The 21,721-nt window shown below is 43.9% G+C and overlaps 5 protein-coding genes across 5 annotated transcripts; 3 read left to right on the top strand and 2 right to left on the bottom strand.

Annotated features, from left to right (window-relative positions):
• Positions 1 to 154: 154 nt before the first annotated feature.
• Positions 155 to 1,733, bottom strand: O0I10_005731 (uncharacterized protein; the record flags this gene model as incomplete). Its single annotated transcript, XM_058485769.1, has 2 exons — positions 155 to 1,183; positions 1,254 to 1,733. 2 exons carry the CDS (start codon positions 1,731 to 1,733, stop codon positions 155 to 157), a joined length of 1,509 nt encoding a protein of 502 aa, XP_058343604.1.
• Positions 1,734 to 9,403: 7,670 nt separating this feature from the next.
• O0I10_005730 (uncharacterized protein) lies at positions 9,404 to 14,244 on the bottom strand (the record flags this gene model as incomplete). The annotated part of the gene is made up of 2 exons (XM_058485768.1): positions 9,404 to 13,276; positions 13,369 to 14,244. 2 exons carry the CDS (start codon positions 14,242 to 14,244, stop codon positions 9,404 to 9,406), a joined length of 4,749 nt encoding a protein of 1,582 aa, XP_058343603.1.
• Positions 14,245 to 16,798: 2,554 nt separating this feature from the next.
• O0I10_005729 (uncharacterized protein) lies at positions 16,799 to 17,602 on the top strand (the record flags this gene model as incomplete). Its single annotated transcript, XM_058485767.1, has 2 exons — positions 16,799 to 16,934; positions 17,031 to 17,602. 2 exons carry the CDS (start codon positions 16,799 to 16,801, stop codon positions 17,600 to 17,602), a joined length of 708 nt encoding a protein of 235 aa, XP_058343602.1.
• Positions 17,603 to 18,452: 850 nt separating this feature from the next.
• O0I10_005728 (uncharacterized protein) lies at positions 18,453 to 19,430 on the top strand (the record flags this gene model as incomplete). Its single annotated transcript, XM_058485766.1, has 1 exon — positions 18,453 to 19,430. One exon carries the CDS (start codon positions 18,453 to 18,455, stop codon positions 19,428 to 19,430), a length of 978 nt encoding a protein of 325 aa, XP_058343601.1.
• A 1,195-nt stretch (positions 19,431 to 20,625) lies between these two features.
• On the top strand, positions 20,626 to 21,224 carry O0I10_005727 (uncharacterized protein; the record flags this gene model as incomplete). The annotated part of the gene is made up of 2 exons (XM_058485765.1): positions 20,626 to 20,702; positions 20,762 to 21,224. The coding sequence occupies 2 exons, from the start codon at positions 20,626 to 20,628 to the stop codon at positions 21,222 to 21,224; spliced, it is 540 nt and encodes a 179-aa protein (XP_058343600.1).
• Positions 21,225 to 21,721: the final 497 nt, after the last annotated feature.

The raw sequence follows: 21,721 nt of genomic DNA, 5'->3' as shown, positions 1-21,721 counted from the left end.
ATGTTGGCTGTTTGACGCGTGTGTTTCAAAGCGAGATAGGCGACTGATGCTTTGATCCATTATGGAGGGCGTTCAAGATACACATTATACAAGTAAGTTTATATAGAGAATCATAATGAGACTATGAGGATGGGATGGGATGGATAGGCTAAGATCACTTTCGTGTGATGGTGACAGAGATTTCAGTGGCATCCTTGAGGTTATCGGCAGTGAACAAGGCCAAGGTACGCTTATCAGGAGTATGTTGAACGACGCTATTCTCTGGTGACACTTGGACACTGTATCCATTAGGGAATGTGGGAGGAGGAAGCATGATTTCAGTGGGAGCATCGATATTGGGATCGCTGGTGAATGTCAACTTGAAGGTGCCAGAGTCTTCATCAAAGCTATAGCTCTTGGGAGTACCAGCCACGGCTGTGGGATACGCACGACTATAATGCTTTGCCAATACAGGATAAGGTTCACCCGTTGTGCCGTTGTACAAGTTTTCATATGCCCATCCAATCCAGGACACCATTTGCTCATCCGTGGCCTTCACAGCTTCTGCCAAGTTGCTCATTTGCTTATCATCGCCCATCCAGAACGTGAATTCAGTCAACACACTTGCCGTCTTGAGCCGAGCATCATCCTTGTGGCGATTCTTGATGGTGTTGGAAATGGATCCCACTTGGGGAGGAGCGTAATAGTGATACGATTGCACGGTTTTGGATCCATCACCCAAAGGCACATTGTTGAATCCGGACAACACATCCAACGTAGCACCTTCAAACCAAATCAACGTGTCATTGTCAACGGTGCGGATTTGTTTGGCTGCTCGATTCCAAAGACCTTCCATCACCTTGTGATCGGCAACACCAGGAACAAGTAATGTAGGATCAGCCCAAGTATCACCCACCCATGGTTCGTTCAATAAATTATAGCCGACAATGTTCACCGTATCCACGTATTGCGATGCCAACTTTTTCCAATAAGCAGCAAATGCATCACCCAATCCATCGTAATTGTTATAAAGACGACCCCAAGCATTACCGACAGCGACATTGGTATAGCTCAGTGCCCAGTCAATGGTGCTACAAAGGGATTCTGGTGTAGGGAGGCCATTCTCATCCACAGGGAAAGGCTTAAGCTTTTGAGGATAAGGAAACATTTTCCAATCGGCTACCCAGTCCTTTTTGACAAACCACTATTGTACATGTACATACGTTAATACTTACGTAGATACCCCCATTATGATGATATCAATAAACACTTACATCAGGTACACCTTGACCACAGAATTGACGAGCCAAGACATCTTGATGAACATCCACCAAAACATAAAGACCGTGCTCTTCGGCAAGCTTGGTTTGTTGCTTCATGATATCCAAAAAGGTTTGGTTGTATTCGCCACGAACAGGTTCGGCACCAGCCCAATTATGGCCCAAACGCACCACATTCAAGCCCAAGTCATGCATGTTTTCAACATCCTTGGTACCAAAAGACGACGTACCAGGCACCCATTCAGAAGGACGATACCATGGAGGTTCCTTCATGACGACATTGGTACCATGGAAGAAGCGTGTACGACCAAATTCATCAAGGATTTGATGCGTTTCTTGATTCACAGGGCCGATACGTGACATGCCTGGATGTTGCTTGTACCAGCCTTCAGCATCTTGAGCCATGACGCCTTGGGGTTGTGATCCTAGCACCATGAACATGGATGCAGCAGCTGCAATGGTTGTAAACAACATGATAGTAATGAGAACGTGGTGGTATTATTCAGGGGTAAAGGAAGGATTAAAGTTTAAAGAAATGAATAAGGAAGAGTGAGTGAAAAAAAGCAGTAAAGGATGGATCGTGTGGAAAAAAATAGAGGTTTATATGTATGTGTGAAAGTGGAGCTGATGTTATATAAAAGAAGGGACACATAATAAAGAAAACAGGGTCCTTGTGGTACTCTGTGTGTGTGGGTGTGGCAATCTCACGCTTCTCAAGTACATTGACGCGTATGTTGTCTCTCCCCTTTTCCCTTAGAGTTGAAAAGCAGAGAATAAAAGATGACAGCATTGCATGATTTGTCTCCCACACTCGCTTGTTGCACCACGAGTTACATACCGATTTGTATTACGTTCGGCATTGTTGTACTCGTAATTAATATAGCACTACCAATGTGTGATCGGTTGACAAAGAAAACATTGTGTTTCGCCATCGCTAAATTCGGTAAAAGTAAGCATGGTTTTGACCGGGGTGGCTACCCGCTCCCTCTTAAGTAATCAGGCTTTGGTGGTAGGTATCACGTTAACTTGGGATGCTTTCTCCTTAACATGCGTTGACGCTCATGATGAGCACTGTAATAATGCTTGTATGTTTGCCATTGGGTGATTTTCGGTTATTGAAAAAAGAAGAGCTTGTCAAATTGATATACGCCATTCAAATCAAAAAGGCCACATTCATGCTTGTACCCCCCCCCCCCACACACACACACAGCGTCCCAAACGTGTCCCGTTCCAATACCATGGGAGTGCTACTAGTAGGACACATAATATTACCACGCCTTCAGGCTTAATCATAAGCTCAATGTTGTGTCCCTTGATGATCAAGAGTGCTTTCTTGCGGTTTGCAGCTGGCATTTTCCCTCTCCCAAATGTATCCAAGAAGCTGTTACGGTGTTAACGGCAAGATCTAACATATAAGAATGGGATGGAAGCCTTTATGTACTCAAGACACAATAATGAATCAATCAGACCCTTTCTCACCCTCTCTTTTCACATGTATTATTATATATCCAGATCCTTCCATCCCATGTAACCATATTCATATGTATAAGAATTGTCATGTATTAAAGCAAGTTGCTACACGAACATAGATCTACATTTATACAATGGCTATCTGCTGCTGCAAATGCTTGAGGCAATCGGCTACAATGCTCAATCCAGCTCTGTTCGTTTGCAGCTCCAGAACTCTTGTTTTCCTATGCAAGACATTCAGTGGCGATTGAATAGATGAAGGTATGCGAGAACTTACTGTTGCATTAATTCCTGAAAACATGACGTGTAGTTGATCTTCAAGCCTTCCACATTTTCATAGCTATGGGTCATTGTGATAGTCTCAGCTGGCAACGATGTCTGATGCTGTGGCAAATGCGCGACAGTAACCTTCCTTAGTATGGTGTAAAGAAGCTTTTCTTGCTTTTTTCTTGCACACCCTTGAGCTGAAATCGCTTTTGAAAACGCCTTGTCCTTGGCTTGCAAATGGTACACTCTTTGAATGCATCCATGTATAATCTTCCCGCTCTCTGGATAAGTGAATACCATGTATGAGGACCATGTACGTCTCCGGTATTGATAGCGTGGCCACTATGAGGTTGAGAGGTTGCACATGCTGATTGCCTCTTGTTGAGGGATTGGAAACAACCCAACGAGGGCGTTTGTTTTAACACGTCTCTTGCTATAACGTTGTTGTCAATCTCCTCGTCGCTTTCATCGGGCTCAAGTTGCATAAAAATGAATCAACATTTTCAATATATATGCCTGCGTAAGTTGGTTGCTGCTTGATGTGTTGTGCTGCTCAGTATGTCGATGCAAATCATGCAAGAGCGCAATGAGTGGTACAATCACCACTGTGATATCTTGATAGCCTTCAGGTCTTGGTGTACAAAAGGCGCAAAGAAAATGTCGCTTTTACCCAGGCCTGTGGGCATAACAATGACCGCATCGTTGTTTCCAAAAAGGGAGTGGAGAATACCCGCCTCTTGTGGTGAACGTAGTTGGGTGTCTTGTCCATGCAATGGCTCCAAACATTGCATCATGATCTTGCATTTCATGTTATCATCAAGCTGATGCTGAACAATAGGCAACGACGCAGCCGATGATGATGGTGCAGCAGGTGACAATGAAGAATAAAAGGATGCAGGGCTTGATGCACGGTCTTGTTCAACGCCATGAACAACAAAATTTCAATGACGATGGTGACATCCATGCCCAATGGTACAGGTTGCACAACGCCTTGTTGTTGAGTCATGATGTTCAATGATCAAACATTTGCTGATTACGTCCATTGATATCAGCCTGCATTCGTAATCCTCGCAGCCGATGTGTCGATGTCTTGTTGTATACGATTCAACGTTGGCCTGCCATGACTTTGTTGGATGTGTTGTTGGCTGCAATGTCATCAGCACAGAGGTACAGGCACCATCTCGTTCATATATATCAATGTACACTTTTAAATGTCGTTAGAACATGTATCCCCAATACATGCATAGCGTTCTGATACTTACTAGGTTCAGACTGGGTTATTGATAAAAGGTCAAAGGTCATGGTACATAAAGAGGAGGACCCCCATTGAGTGCATTAATCTGAATGAATGGACTCCATGCATACCTCTTTCACGTCGAGCTTGCGGTCTGGTGTTCGTCTAGGGATGTCCATACAAAGTGCTTGGTTGATATCATGTGCGCGTTGTAATGGCAGCAGGACCCATTGTAACATCGATCATTCAACGTCATGCCAATAATTTCATGCTACAAGAGGAAAGTAAGATAATAAAGAACTCAAATCAATAACGTTGCATACATACTAGTAGTCTTCCATGACTTACCTTGCATGCTGCACCTTGATACTTTCTTGTGTACGCTCAAATCAGACCCTGCAAAGGACAGCAGTGTCTCTTCTTTGTGGTCATGCATCCGGGCTTGGTTGACAATGCCACCATGTTCAACAAGATTCTTACTTAAAGGGATAGATGTATATGCACGTCAGAAATCACTCGTGCAGATGGCATTGACAACGCCTGAGAACTACAGCTTACTTTCCTGTAAAAAGGGAAAAAATGAATGAGATTACGTACTTGAGTACTTGATAATCCAAGCACATACTTGAGCCGGTATACATCATCGTTAGAGAGTTCAGCCTTCAGGATGTGAACAAGAGGGTGTTCCAAGGAGGGTGCGAGCCCATGAATGTGGAAAGCCATGCGGGTTGCAGTAGTAGAAGAATGACCTCCTAATCCAACCTTGCAGATGCATCTCGAGAGATAGCTACATTAAAAGAGTATCTGAGTATAAGCTTCGTGAAGCAAAGATGATTAGATTTTACCTTAATGAAAGAGTTAATATCACAGCGACAACAATGACAATGAAAATAAGGTATCAATGAAGAAGCACTAAAGATTATCACGCATATTAACACATGGATCTCTTAAAGATGAAGGCCACCCACCATGATACTCACCAAGGGACTTGAAGGTTTCAGCAATCAAAGAGTGAGTGATGATGGAATAAAGAGATGCGTTGTAGAGAAAAACGGTGGTGGACAACATCTTTGTTTGTATGTGGATCGTGGGCGTGGGTATTTCTGTATATCACAAATACTGATAGATTGCTTGTTGGGGATGCGTGAGGAGTTGATAGATTGATGGGGCGCCTGCACAAAGAGCCTTGAATGTTGATACATAAAAACAGGACCTGCTATGAACAAGCTGGCCATCCACTATTACGAACCACTTGCTGTACTCAAAACTCCATAAAATAAAGACGCTGTTCGAGGATGTTTGTGTGAGTGGTCGCTTCTGAAAGAAAAGTCATAGCACCTTCACATCATTCCTGCTGACAACATGCCAAGTAACCGCACTTACGATTCAAAGACACCTATCACTGCATTTGATCGCACCCATATCCATCCATCCATCATAACCATGATAATGCCAAATGTTGATCAAAGAGCAGGCTGATATTTGCTAATACGCTTGATTTCCCATCCGAATGTTGGTCGATCTCTTTCTTGGCCATTTTCCATCGCAACTCAACCAGGTGAAGAAGATTGCTTGGATTGCTTGATGGTTGATACGGCATCATCCAAACTGAACATCACGTTGCCAAGGGAACCAACCCTGCCAATATATCCAAGTCCTTCCGTCCCATGTAACGAAGCAATATCCAAATCCAAATTCATATCCATAGGAACTCGTATGTATTGAAAGCAAGTTGCTACACGTAAATAAAGTTGCTTCTATACAATGGCTTGCTGCTGTCGCACGTATCAAGGGCTGTAAGGCAAGTTGCTGCAAGGGACTTGAGACAATGGAGTAAAGACCTTGCTGGAATGGACGCTTGATCGTGGTAGAGAAATGTGCAAGAGCGTGTGTTGTGTCAAGAGACTCGTGTGTTGTAGAAGAGTGACAAGAAGGCTGTGTACACGCCATGCACGTGCCATTCAGCCGAAGACAATCGGATCAAGAGAGTTGTAGGATCGACATGATGGGTTGAAGCAGGACAATCGTTCACAAGAAGTAGTTGTACTTGATTGGGCCAACTGTTGAGAATGGGAGGGAAAGAAGATAAAGTAGGAGTGGAAGAGCTGGAAATTAAAGTAGGTTGACCTGTGAGACACCTCCTTGAAGACTGCAAGTTAAAACTTGATTATGGGATTGCCCCTCTTGAACCTGAAACTTTCACACAAGATGCTCTTGGACATGTTGATCATGTTGATCTAAAAAAGACCTCACGTTTCATTTGAAAATATTGAATGGGAGGGTGCAATGTGGGGCTTACTATGTAAGTCGGAAATGGAAGTCAGCGCCGGATTCATGATTTATCGAAATAGTATGTACTATCATGGGATTCCACACTTTGGACTTGAAACTTTGTCAGAAGGTTCTCTGGGACATGCTGATCAACTTCATTCATTTAAAAATTATACACTTCATTAAGAATGTCTTGAATGCGGGGTGGTCCAAATGGTGGATAACGGGTACAAAAGAGCGGACGGTCCACCGCCCCGAAGTTGCCCACTTCCAACTTGAAAATTGGTCAGAAGGGTACTCTCGAACATGCTGATCAACTTTTTCTAATAAAGACCTCATGCTTCAATTGAAAATTTGGAATGGGAGCGTCCAAAAGTTTGAAAGACGGAGACATTCGCAGGGTCTGTCTTTCAAGAATTGACGTATTCTTTGTTTGGGCGTAGCTCAGTCAAATCAGCTCGGATCAAGAAGCTTGGATGATGGAAATGAATGTCTGGAGCAGGAGCATAAATCCACTGTCACACAATGAACAAAAGTTGGGATTGGGAGGAAGTAGCTGTTAGCTGCCAATCATAGATAGTGTATATGATATTATACATTGGCCATTTCAGTCATGCAAAATGGCTCCGTTACACAAACACGCCCCTCTGCATCTTTGGCTCTATCTGAGTCTATCTACTTTACTATGAACAAAGAACTCTTTTCATATAGCATCACGCTTACAGCATATGTAAAACATAAAGGTGCCTGTATCTCTAAACTTTACAATGAAACGTGGGGTCTTTAATAGAACCATGTTGCTCAGCGGAGTGAAAGCGATCTTGTGTCAAACTATGAAGTCGATCGTGGCCGATCCCAGATTCTGCAATGTCGCTACCAGCCAAACTGGATCTAGGGGTCGACCTCTTCGACGACGACGACGACGACCAAAAAATATTTTTTGGGCTAGTTGCGACATTGAACGCGAAACTTTCACACAAGGTGCTGTTGGCCAAGCCGAGCCCATTGCTCTAATAAAAACCCCACGTTTCATTGTAAAATCTTGAGATATGGGCGTCTTTATGTTCTGTGCGTGATGCTATATGAAGAGTGGTCTTTGTTCATTGTGAAGTAGCTGGACCCTGACAGAGCAAAAGATGCAGAGGGACCTCTTTGTGTAACTCAGCTACTTTGCATGAATGAAAGGGTCAATGTATAATTACTTTATGGATCATCTAGGAACAGGCATGTATTGCTAGCTAATGGCCACTTTATCCAATCATCATTGTTGCGAGATCCACTGCATGGGAACGATGCCCCTGCTCTAGACATTCATTTCCATGATTAAAGTAGATTGATCCGAGCTGATTTGACTGAGCTGCGGTCAAAGAGAGATTACATCACTCTGGACATCAAGCACGCTCGATGTAGCTCAACCGATGTAATCTTGTATGAGCGTAACTCAACCAAATCAGCTCGGATCAACCTACTTTAATCATGGAAATGAATGTCTAGAGCAGGAGCATCGTCCACCTACAATAGAAAGCACAAAAGTTGGGAATGCACAAAAGTGGCTATTAGCTGCCAATGTATGACATAAAAGTGAGGGTTGCGTACCTTTCATGCATTGTCCCTGAAGTCCTGACTTTTTAGCTGAGTTAACCAAAGAGGTCCTTCTGTATCTTTTGCTCTGCCAGGGTCCACCTACTTGGCAATGAACAAAGACCACTTCTCATATAGCATCACGCTTACAAACATAAAGGTGCCTGTATCTCCGAACTTTACAATCAAATGTGGGGTTTTTATTAGAGCAATGTGCTCGGCTTGGCCAACTGCACCTTGTGTGAAAGTTTCACGATCAAGCTTGCCAATCCCAGATTTCGCAATGTCGCCACCAGCCAAACTGGACCCTGGGGGTCGACCTCTTCGACGACGACAACCAAAAAATATTTTTTAGGCTGGTTGCGACATTGAACGCGAAACTTTCACACAAGGTGCTGTTGGCCGAGCCGAGCCCATTGCTCTAATAAAAACCCCACGTTTCATTGTAAAATCTTGAGATATGGGCGTCTTTATGTTCTGTGCGTGATGCTATATGAAGAGTGGTCTTTGTTCATTGTGAAGTAGCTGGACCCTGGCAGAGCAAAAGATGCAGAGGGACCTCTTTGTGTAACTGGGTTAAAAAGTTTGGACTTCAGGGACCATGCATGACAGGTACGCAACCCTCATTTTCAGGTCATACATTGGCAGCTAATCGCCACTTTTATCCAATCAGCATTGTTGCGAAATCCACGTGATGGGAATGATTCTCCTGCTCCAGACATTCATTTCCATGATTCAAGCAGCTTGATCCGAGCTGATTTGGTTGAGTTACGGTCGAACAAGGATTAATGAGCTGAGACATTCGAATGTATGCTGATGTATGGATCGATGTCATCTCTCTTTGACCGTAGCTCAGCCAAATCAGCTCGGATCAAGATAATTGAATCAAGGAAACGAATGTCTGGAGGAGAAGAATCGCTCACATGTCATAGAGTGGACAACAGTGCCGATTGTGAGGAAATTGCTGTTAGCTCGCAATGTATGTGTGATATTCGAGATGGGTAGCGTTATACGTCAGTGAGACTCAACAAGAAAAGAAGGTCCATGTTTATTCAATAGCCCCTGTGTTGTATATAAAATGACTGTGATTGGCTGAGATCAAATACTACTGCTACCTTGTACCTCATAATACGACATTGCCCCCCACCGGATTGAAGTATACGTGAGTATATGATATGGATGTGTGTGTATGTGGGTATGAGAAGTGTACCAAGGCGTAGTGAAATGCGTGTAATGCTCCGACATAAAAACCCGACCAAAAACCCTGTGGGAAAAAAAGGGGGAAAAGTCATCGCTACGCATGGGACATCATATATGGCATTCATGCCGACGAGCGTTTGACACGCTTGCTTCGTCGCACGTTTTGTTCATCAACCTTTGCTTTCCTTTTCCTAATGACAGCTTTACCATTCTCGTCAATTTCAGGTGAATCCTCCTCCTTTTCATTGCGTCTATTCCAGTATTGCATAATAAAGGCAGGATCTGTGAAAGCATCAGGGTCTAGCCATTGATCATCCTCTGGACCATATCCTTTCCATCGTACCAAATATTGGCGTCTGCCAGGTTTACCTCGATGGTTGATAATAGCTTCCAACTCATATAGCTCATCGACAGGTACGACCTCATCTTGTGATATAAGCTTGAGCTCAGAAGGAACATAATCTCTTGCCATCAACGCACCTGTTTCATCCTGCAACACATAGGTGCCACCTTCAGTCTTACGTAACACCGTATAAGGTCCTTCAAATGCTGGTGCGAGTTTACTGCCTCGTGATTGCACCCGGACCATGACGTGGCTTTGTTCAGGAAAATCAATCAACTTGTGCGTTGAGTTGAATTTATCGGTCATGGCTTGGTTATACGCTTCCACTTTGTCTTTCAACGCTGGGAACACGATATCCTGCATATACTGCAATCTCTCCACCAACTCATCGTGCGACATTGGTTTCGACGACGTTTCGCCCTTCTTCCGATAATCTCTGAATGCGTTCATATCTCTTGCAAACATAAGCGAAAAAGGAGGTGTGTTCAACCTTTTGGCTACACGCATGTTCAGCTCAAGTTGTGTACTCGGAACGTAATAGTCCCAGTCATTGCCAGCACCCTCAATCTTCTTACGTATGACATCAGTCGCGCTCTGTACCCAACGCTCTGCAATGCCATTCGCTCTTGGGTGGTAAGGTGTTGTGAACCGATGGTGTACGCCTAGACTCTCAACGAGCTTCTTCATGATAGTGTTCTTGAACTCCTTGCCATTGTCCGATTGGAGGACACGAGGTATGCCAAAATCACAAAAGATCTGCACCAGTGCTTCGACTATCGTATCTGATTGCTTGTTGGGCAATGCACGTAGAATGCAAAACCTTGTGCACACGTCGACCATCACCAGCAAGAAGTTGTTACCTTTGGTGGATGTCTTGTTGAACGTTGCGAGATCGATAGCCCAATGGTCACCTGGTATGTATGCATAGATGGGACGCAATGGATGGTATCCTTTACGTGTGATATTGTTCTTCTGACAATCAGGGCACTTCTTTACCACCTCTAGTGCATCTTCTGGGAGCTTGGACCAATAGATTCCTTCGCGACGCAAATACCTTACAATGTGCTCAGCTCCTGCATGACCTATAGTCATATGTGCACGCTCAAGCTCATAGGGACGTTCTTCTTCTGGTGGAGTTATCACATCTGTAGGTACTCTATTGAGCACTCTCACATGGAAAATACACCGCTTATCATGTGTGTATAGCTTGCCGGTTCTCAACTTGGAGCTCTTGGAGTCTTTTGCATCCTCGATCTTTCCCCCCTCATGGTGTTCATCGGGAGTGAACAGGCGAGAAAGTTGATCAGGTAAGACATTCTCAATACCAGGCAAGTGAATGATATCAAATTGATAATCCATCAGCACGTCAAACCAGTTCAGCATCATAGAGTTTGCCAACTTTTGCGTATTGAGGTAAGTCAAGGCTTTGTGATCCGTGTAGATCGTGAAAGGATTGGACCAAAGATATGGGTGGAACTTCTGCAAGGCAAATACGATACCTAGCAACTCGCGTTTTGTGGTGGAGTAATTACGCTCAGATTTCGATAGAGCCCTTGCCATGAACGAGATAATACAATCCTTGCCCTTAAGTTTTTGGAATAAAACTGCACCAATGCCATGATTCGATGCATCTGTAGCCACATAAAATGGTTCATCCAAATTGGGAAAATGCAATAAGACGTTCTTCGCCAACTCCTGCTTAATAGCTCGTATAGCCATCGTATGCTCAGCAGTCCATACTTTCGTGAGAGAGCCAGTATGCATCAAAGCACGGAGAGGAGCACTGATTTTTGAAAGATTACAGATATGGTCTTTGAAATACGTCACAAGACCCATAAATCGTTGAATGTCTTTGCCTGTAGTCGGCAAAGGCCAATCCAAAGCATTCATTACTTTTCTTGGATCCAACGAAATACCATGTTTCGAGATACAAAAACCAAGCAAATAAACCGAGCGTTGTGCAAAGTGACACTTTTTCTCGTTTAAGATCAAGTTGGCTCTGGTCAATGCATCAATAGCGTATTGCACATGCTGCGTATGCGACGACAAATCCTTTGAGAAGATAATGATGTCATCCACAAAAGTACGTACAAAGGACATGTCATAAAAGATAATGTGCATCACCCGTTGAAACTTTGAAGAGATGGGCTTAAGTCCAAAAGGACAACCCCTAAACACGTATTGACGCCTATCGTATGTAAAGGCCGTAATGTGCCTATCGTTTTCATGGATCTTAAACCGATGGAACGCGTTTGTCAAGTCCAATGTTGTGAAAACGGTAGCACCTCTCAAATCGTGAAAGATCTCCTTGATGGTTGGCAATTGATAACGATCATCTTTCAAATGACGATTGATGTGTCTGGGATCCAAGCACAATCTCTTACCTACCTTATTACCTTGCGCGTCCTTCTTGTCAGCCAAAGTGAGTGGGCTATTCCATGCCGTGTTTTCAGGTGCACGCATGATCACTCCTTCCTCGATCCACTTTTGAATTGTGGCATCAATGGTTGGCTTGAGCGCATATGGTAAGGGATATTGCCGATGCCACGACGCTACATCATCGGTGAGCTCTAACCTGATTACGGACTCAGCGATGTTGCAAAATGACCATTTCGAGATCTTGGCATTTGCTTCTAATGTAGGTTGTATAGCACGCAAGAATTTACCATGCTCTTCAGGAGTACCAGCCGGTGAGTCATTGGGCTTGAGATTCTTGTAGCTATCATGCACCGATGGATCAGGCACATTGTGGTCAACTTGATCATCCCATTTCACCGCAACTCCTTGTAAGGCAATGCCCAACTTGGGTAACAAATCAAAACCTAAAATCACGTTGTAGTGTCCCAACTCCATGACTTCAAAACGATGAAATAGTGTGCGACCATTATATCTAATGCGTAAAGGCTCCGTAATTCCAATACGTTTAACGGAATGATCCTTGCCAGCATACATAATGTCACCCGACACCGAAGTATAAGACCATTTGTTTTCATCACACAATGATTTATTGATCACAGATATTTCAGCTCCAGTGTCTACAAGACCAAGGCAGCGACTACTCTGGATCAAAATGGGTGTCTTTAGTACGTATGGATTAACATTCAACTGAGCTGTGCATAAAAACTTACTGCGAGCTTCCATGTCAATGTCTTCATCCACACTTTGAAGGACTTCAAGTGGGATCAAATCCTCATCGTCGTTCATGGCTACATCACCAGGATGATTGAATGTGGGATTAGCCTCGCCATGTTCAGCCTTGTCAGCCCGCATAGTGTTTACCTTGTATTTGGCATCACCATTTTGGCGGCTGTTGTGGTGATGCTTGCGCTCCCCACGGCTCTTGTTTTGCAAAGCAAGGCGTCTAGCCCGGCAATTGTGCCCAGACTGAAACTCATGATGTGCGTAATAGCACTTCTTTTTGCCCTCTTCAATGGGCTCGTTCAACAAAGGACACTCATGGGACCTATGGTTACACTTGCCATCATGATGATCACAGTAATATTTACCTGTGGGTTGGTCTCTTCTATACTTCTTGACGAAAGAACGAGACTCGTGCTCCGTATCATCATGAGAGCGTTTGGGCAAAGACAAAGAATTCGCCAGCTTGATGATTTCTTCGAGCTTTGTTGGCAATCGATCTTCATTACCAGGCTTCGCACAAAATGACATCATCACCTTGTCCTGCAAACGACCTGGCAAAGAAAGCAAAAACAACATCGCAAGAACATCACAGTTGGACAAACCTGCTTCACGAACCAAATTTTGAAACGCATGCCATACTGCTGCATTGACTCCTTATCCTTCATGGTGCTGTTAAACACCTCAATGGCCTTCCTCACGCGGCTGTCTTGAGACACAAAGCGCTTACGAACGACCCGGCAAACACCATCCCAATTGAGGTCCTTGCCAGTGAGCTCACTCTCATACCATACCTCATATTCATGATCGAAAGAGAGCTTGAGCCAATGGGACCATTCAGTATCAGGGTTGGACTTGTTCGTCTCGAGAATTTTCTTGAAATAGCTCAAGAACGCATCCACACTCTTGAATGGCTTCTTGACACCAGTGCAATCAGTGACGCCTTTGACAGCGAACTCGGGCACCTGGCGAGTAGTCATGGTACTCTTCTCTTTTACGAGCTCAGCTGAAGACTGCAGCGCTTTGAGAGAGGCCTCCAAAATAGCAATTTGATCGACCAAGTCCTTTTGCTGCAAGGACAGTTTTTTCAACTCATCCGTATTGCCAGGTTGCCCCGACAAAGCAGTCTGCTTCATCACTAGTTCACCTAGTTGGGAACGCAACTTCTCAAGAGTTTGAGGTCCCGCAACCATAGGATCAGCGTAGCGAGAAGCTGCAGAACCGGTCAGCTCAACGCCTTCCATAGGCTGAGGCTTGGAGCTAGCAGAGCTACGCTCATCCTCAGGGTCAAGAGAAACAACTGAATCCCTACGTGGGGTGCTGGGAGGGTTGTTGTTGTCATGGTGACGGTTGTCATGGCCGTTGCTGTTACCGGCATTGGCGTTGTTGCCGTTGTTGTTACCGGCATTAGCGTTGTTGCTGTTGTTGTTGACAGCGTCGTTGTTGTTATTGTTGTTGTTGTTGGCGACAGGGGAAGACATGTTGCTTAATAGTAGTATTCACTGAAAAAAATGTGATATTCGAGATGGGTAACGTTATACGTCAGTGAGACTCAACAAGAAAAGAAGGTCCATGTTTATTCAATAGCCCCTGTGTTGTATATAAAATGACTGTGATTGGCTGAGATCAAATACTACTGCTACCTTGTACCTCATAATACGACAGTATGGGCTATTGTCAATACTATACATTATCATCCTTCCATCCTTCCAGTCATGCAAACGTAGCTGTGTTACCCAAAGAGGTCCCTCTGCATCTTTTGCTCTGCCAGGGTCCACCTACTTGACAATGAACAAAGACCACTCTTCATATAGCATCACGCTTACAAACATGAAGGTGCCTGTATCTCCAAACTTTACAATGAAACGTGGGGTTTTGAATAGAGCAATGTGCTCGGCTTGGACAACAGCACCTTGTGTGAAAGTTTCGCGTTCAATGTCGCAAACAGCCTAAAAAATATTTTTTGGTCGTCGTCGTCGAAGAGGTCGTCCCCCAGATCCAGTTTGGCTGGTGGCGACATTGCGAAATCTGGGATTGCCCATGATGAACGTGGAACTTTCACACAAGGTGCAGTTGGCCAAGCCGAGCACATTGCTCTAATAAAAACCCCACATTTGATTGTAAAGTTCGGAGACACAAGCGTCTTTATGTTTGTAAGCGTGATGCTATATGAGAAGTGGTCTTTGTTTGATGTAAAGTAGTATGACTATAATAGAGCAAAAGATGCAGAGGGCGTGTTTGTGGAACTTGAGTCATTCAGCACAGGCGATGCATGATTCTTGTACACTATTTAGGAATAGTTCCTAAAATGCCAGCTAATAACCCATTCTCCCATTCACCTTGTTGCCCAATCCACTGCATGTGAACGATTGTCCTGCTCCAGCCAAGCATGCCCATCATTCAACTTTCTTGATCCGAGCTAACCTTGGTAGTAAAGCAATGGCTGCTGTGGGATCATCATTATCATGTAAAGTGTAAAATGACACACACCCTTTTGCTATACGTGAGGATCATTTCTTTTATTTACGTGTACCTGTTGTCTATCGTGGGGGTGATGATCATGATGGGTGGATGGTGTGTGTGGGGTCATTGAGTGGCCTCAGTGTAATACTGTAGCAGTAGGGGGATTTAAACTTGGGGGACGGCAGCTCCACGACTTGACACAACGCTTCTCTTCTCTTTCTCCCACCTCTACTTTTACCCCATTCACGACATTCCAATCAAGGTAATGTATTATAGAAGAGTGCTCTTGTTGGCTGTGAGGTATTAATGTAGTTCTGAACATGCATTGTCAGGGAGTGAGTGTGTCCAAGTGCTGAGGAATGAGCGTGGTAGCCATGGCGATATCATTGCTTCCTCTTGTTCGTTGCTATTTCCGCTCTACGCTTGGTGTCAACAGGTACATTCAGAGTCCAATGTTGCAGCCTACTTGGTTCCATTGACGCGTCAGCTTGTATAGAGGGCAAGTTTGGTTTCAAGGCGTTGGCTGGTTTGGCGTTTTGTTTCAGCTCAACAACACCTCCATGCTTTGCGGTTTCCAGTAACCAACAACGATGGATCTTTATGGATATGCAAGAGGCAGGTGTAATGAAAACAATGGAAAGGGCGTTTACTATGTATGTGTACTAATGACGATGGTGCTTTTGTTGAATAGGTCTTTGGTCAAGCGATGCAGCTGTAGACATCATCATCATCATCTCTTCGGGTTCGACTCCCAATATGTACCTTTTGGGCCATTCGACAGCAATACTCTTCGTGATACTGTACTTCTTTTGCTGATGTCTCAATGATGTCGTGACCATACTCCGGCTACTGCTATTGCTATTGCTGCTGCTGCTGCTGCTGCTTGCACTTCTTCCTCTGTCTCTTGTTCTTCGTCTTCCTCCTCCTCGTTGTCTCCTACCTCGATTTCGGTACCTCCCGCCAAGCGTGTTCGTCTCACACTCGATGATGTCACCCCTCATTCCTCTTCCTCAGTGACAAACGGTGACAACGACGGTGATGGTGAAATTGAAATGAAGACCTTTGGTGTATGTTGAAGGATAAGGACACCTTGGATGGGGACATGCTTATGTCACCTACAAAAAATCACGTTTCAAGTGGCAGGTGGATTTATCAGCTGTGGTTTTCCATCATTTCGACTCAGTACTCCAAGACGCTTGACCGCTTCATCAGTTCGATTCATCATGACAACGATTCTCTGGACCACTTTATCAGTTTGATCAACCACGCATGACAACGCCCACTCACATATAAAGAGGACTGTTGTCACCAACACTATCATACACCCTTCCTCCCTACTTGTATTCATATCGTCATCAATGACCTTTGGTAAGTCTCAAGGATAGTCTTTATTATGTGATCACCAAAATGAGGGTACTCATGCATTCATCTATGTAGCTCACTTCATCGCTTTATCGTCACTTGGTGTGCTCATTGGTGCCTATTGTGGTTAAGACTACGACAGTATCTAATCATCTTCAGCGAACATGCATCGACGCCTATCTCATCAATAACCCACATGACCATTGTGCAATGAATGGAGGTGACCATGATGGATATACAAACCCTGAGGCAGTCGTGATCGAAAAGACTCAGTATCGTGATCGATGGAACGAACTGGTCATCCGGTGGGGCCCTGTTGAGTATCTGGTCATGGCTGCTTATTGTGGTCAACGATCATCCAATGAGAAGCAAGCATTCTTGGGCCCGGTTGTTCCAAAATCCATGGCGAGTATTCTCAAGCATTAAGGGTACGAGGTTCTAGTACGCCGATCACCGGCTTCTGTTGTAACATCACAACGATATCTACGCAATTATTGCAAGCACGATTCGGCACGTCTGTGGAGCTACAACAGCCAATCATTCTCAGATGCAGGATTTTACCCAACACATCCCTTGGCTATCGATCATCACACAGCCAGGGCACGATCAAAATACAAGGACAAGGCGAGCTTGGCGTCATTGGTCTTGAATTTAGTCATATCGAGGCACCTCACATCTCACCATCGACAGGCGGCATTGACGATCCTGGAAAGCACAAAGGAGTTTAGCCATATATCGACAACAGAGTGGGCTCGCGTTTCTACAATTGAAGAGGCAGTTTCGATTTTTGAACGTACTGTACCAAGTGCTGGAATCTTGCATCCTTTGCGCATATTGAACAAGTTGGATATTCTACCACAATCCGAACACTGCAGAATATCTCATTTGCTCAACGACACCAATATCGTGGATGATATTCGTGAGATGTATAACCAACCCATCGCCAACACCTTCAAAAGCTGCAACAAGAAAAACGCTCAAGCAACTCATAAAGCAATAGTATATCTTGATTAGGTTTGATCCCTCCTCGCCACCGCTGTCCCATCTGCACACCATACCATCTCCATGCTATGTACCCATTTTCTATCTTTGTATACTTTTGTATATTCCACTCCAAATAGCCATCACATTTTTCTTTGTTGAAGTAAAAGTCATCTCGTTGAGTGTTCGCCCAAAGCTAAATATATACATGCCAAAAGAACGATTCAATAATAAGGTCATCAAGATGTCGGGATAGAGCTTTACTTGGTTGATGTTGTCAATCCTTTTCTATAAATCAAGCTTAGTGATGTGTATGGACAATGGCAACTCAATTTCTTACATAGTACTTGTGTAAAACTCGACACTCTCTTTTAAGAAGCATGTGATGCCCGTTGTAAGACTAACTATGTTCTGTAACACGTTGGCTTAGATGAGTCCTGATCTCATGGAATACTTCAAGCAGTAGAATTTTCTTTGGTTCCATTATTATCGTTACATACCACATACCTACTAACATACACGATAGGATATCTCTATAAGTCAATCATGGTGGCATCCTTATTATTATGCAGCTGAGCACACGCTGAGTACAGTGTGACATTCACTATGTAAGATGTTTTCACATACCAATAACCTGCAAGTGTAACGGTGCAACTGTAACTGTGCTGTGTGTACTCAACTCAACTTTGGTGCAATTGCAGAAGGACAATATTTAAATACCCATACACTCTCTTGATCCGATGCGCTGCTTTCCTTTAAGCTCTTCTTTAAGAGAGGCGACGTGCTTTTTTTTTAATACCCACATCCCACATTACACATTTACTGTACTCTCTTGTGTCCTCATCATTTCATTGATCAACACTCCCCTACGGCTCTTATCGGGATGTCTACAACCATCAATATTGATACAGCAAGCTCGGACACGGTGAACATGTTTCAAGACGAAGAAGAAATCAAGAACTATGCCCGGGCTTTAATCTTATACGACAAGCTGTGTATTCAATTCGAGGCTTATTTAAAGTCTATACAAGAAGCGGCAAACACCAATATCAGCAAGTTCAGCAACACCTTCGTGATGCTCACGGCAATTTCCTTTATACCAGCATATATACCATGTCTCGAGTATGTTGAACGCCCAACGTCTCCAGTAATCCTTCTCATCGTCGATGGGGCTATTTGTTTCATTTACCTTTTACTGTACGGCTACATGAGATTCTTCATCCCATGGCTTTTATCTCGTATAACGTCCTTCGATGACGAATCTAGATTTTATGCAAGAGGTCTCGCAGAGTCGATGAGATTTAAAGAATGTAGGAGCGATAAGTACTCTCAAGAATTATTGAAAGAACGTGCTTATGAGACAAGGGCCAACTTTCACAAGTTGACATGGTGCCGTATCTTAACTCGACCGCTCAAACATACTCGTCAGATCAATCGCATGTTCGATTATTCAATATTTGCAGTTAGTGTAACCGCTCTGATCACGGTCACAGTGTTCTCGGACCTACCAAAGTTTGAAGTTACCCAGACATCTCAGCTAGTATTTGCTTGGTGTATTTTCTTCGTTAACATCTTCATTCGAATCATGGTCAAAGATTCGCTTGACTTATTACAAGTCATCAAAGGCGATCCGGAAGATCAATGTGGGGCGCCTCCAAGCAAATCATCATCTATATCTTCAGTACATATGCCGTCACTTACAACGATACATACACCTCCTCACCATCCATGTTCAATGACCTCTGTACAACAACTTTCAAGAAGCAAGTCTTGGTCGCAATCGAATTCGTATGGATCTCCTCACCCTGCATATTCAATGACTGTGTCACAACCCCCAAGAAGCAAGTCATGGTCGCAATAGAAGCATGTTCGTGTTCGCTTATCACATCCATTATTATAAAGAGCGAGAGCATCAATAAATACAGTACTCCTTTTCCCTCTGCGCCAGTAATTTTTCTATATTCTAAATGGTTGCACTAAACATGAAATGAAATCTACGTAAGGTTGAATAGTAACTTTCTAGTTGTGCCGTGCAGAATGCTTCTAAAATGCCACGTGCTTGTGCGTATCTAAGTATCGGGGCTTTCTTTGCTGTCAGATGAGCCATACGTACAAGTGATCGATAATGCATTGGCATCCAGCTGCTGGCTTGTATATGTTTCCCAAGTGAACTTCTTGTGAACCAATTTCATCGTTGTCTTTTTGTGATAGGCCATCCATTATCTTGCCGATGCACTCTAGTTGTCATTGTAAGTACTATGCGATTAATCAATCCTTTGTTGTTGCGTTGATGACTCACCACAAGTTACTATCCCAATGATACTACAAATGTCTGGATGAACGTATATATTGAGAACGATGCGAAGCTAATAGTTGTCTTGTCGTTACGGTGTATCTTTTGTTGCTCCACCGGAAGGTAAATGAGGCATTGCTAAGGAAGGTATCGATCACTATGGCGACTCGTAGGTGTATGTAGGAGATGGATATGTGTATGATATGGATCGCTTGTCAGCTGCAGCCGACAACAGGAGCATCGATATTGTCAAACATCGCGTTCGCTTATTGATGATGGCGCGTATCAATCAAAGCCTTAATGCATGCCTCGTATTGATAGTATCGCGCTGTAGTTGTTAATGTATAACTTGTTGACGTTGTACGTTGCTTCATTTGAGTGTGCTGAGGGACGAAGCACTTCGCATGCGCTGCCATGTGTTCTCAAACTTGCAATGTGCGTGATTTAATAAAGGCAAGAGGATAAGTTGAATGGGTAAAGCAGTTGTGCATGTGCGCTCGGAAACGAAAAGGGGAAAAGAGCGTGTAGCGAGGCAACCTTGGTGAAATTTTGTGTGATGATTCGGGTCTTGTTGGTATATAGCCTCTTTGCACTGCTTGCATACAATCTGATACATACGTGGTTGCTATGGTTGCACATGAGATGTCAGGACGCGCTTGTACAACACTAACCATAATTTACAGGTCCTCCGTTGCCGTTTCCGCAGTCTTTTTTTCCTTTTCACTCTTCTCTTCTATTTGATCAACACGCTATCTTCGTTAAAATGACTATCACCGATCTTGCCAACTACGCCCGCTGGACCGAATTGAGCCATAAGCATGCAAAGAATTACCGGTTACTGTAAGCGTCTTTTCCTTTGGTATCTCTTGATTTTTTTTTGACATAATTTCTATGGTCAGTCCCCGTGACCTTCCCAGAAGCGAGGACATGACTTCGTCGCAAGCCTCGTACGCGAGGGACAACTACGCCTTATACCGTTTGGAGGCAAAACTCCCACATGACTACAATGGGAGACCCACCAAGCGGCAAGTCATCCTCGACGCTGCCGATCACGTTCAGGCTCAGCAAGACCAAATAGCAGAGCTTACTGGCAAATTGGCTGCCAGAGAGGATCAGTTAAAGAAAATGGTCGAAAAGGCCATAACCAACAACAAGGAAAAGGCTACTTTGGCGGCCGACTTAAAACGTAGCTATGCCAAGCTGGATGGCGTTAAAAACGCCATTAACAAGCATCGTGTTGATGGTGATTTCGAGAAATTTTACCAGAGGATCGAAAGCATCATGGTGTGTGGCAAGGATGTTATCAAGGATGACAAAAAGGAAGATACCCAAGACAAGGACGAGAACAATGAGGAGGAATAAAGTACACTTTGCATTGTAATTAAGGTTTTTGTCCGATCCAGGCGGTTAATTATCGGTGCCTGTTTTTATGCGTTTATACTCCTCCTAATCGACGCAATCTTGCTTGTATAAGCTTGCATTAGGTTTAGATATATTCTAATTTCATGAACTTGATAGCCTGGATAGCTGCAGTGGGTTGTCGAGATGCCTGCATTATGTGTTATGTACTCGAGATACACCCTTCATGTTCGTATTGCTCATGTGCATTCACAATGATATCTCTCATGAGAGGATGTGACGACACTGATTAACCAACAAGGACCCTGGAATTAACGACGACTTTTGACACTTGACAAAGAGAATGTAGGTGGTTGAGAGAGCACCAGCCATATGTTACTTATTCAGGGCACACAAGCAAGTTGGGTGACTTATCATAGGCTATCCTCGAAATGCAATCATTCAATTGGTAATCCGTACTCATACATATGTAAGTTTTCCGTACAGACGCATACCACCGA

Source organism: Lichtheimia ornata (genome assembly GCF_029851405.1).
Source record: "Lichtheimia ornata isolate CBS 291.66 chromosome Unknown scaffold00023, whole genome shotgun sequence".
NCBI classification, from domain to species: domain Eukaryota; kingdom Fungi; phylum Mucoromycota; class Mucoromycetes; order Mucorales; family Lichtheimiaceae; genus Lichtheimia; species Lichtheimia ornata.
Note: the sequence above shows the minus strand (reverse complement) of the source record. Positions and strands in the feature narration are given on the sequence as shown.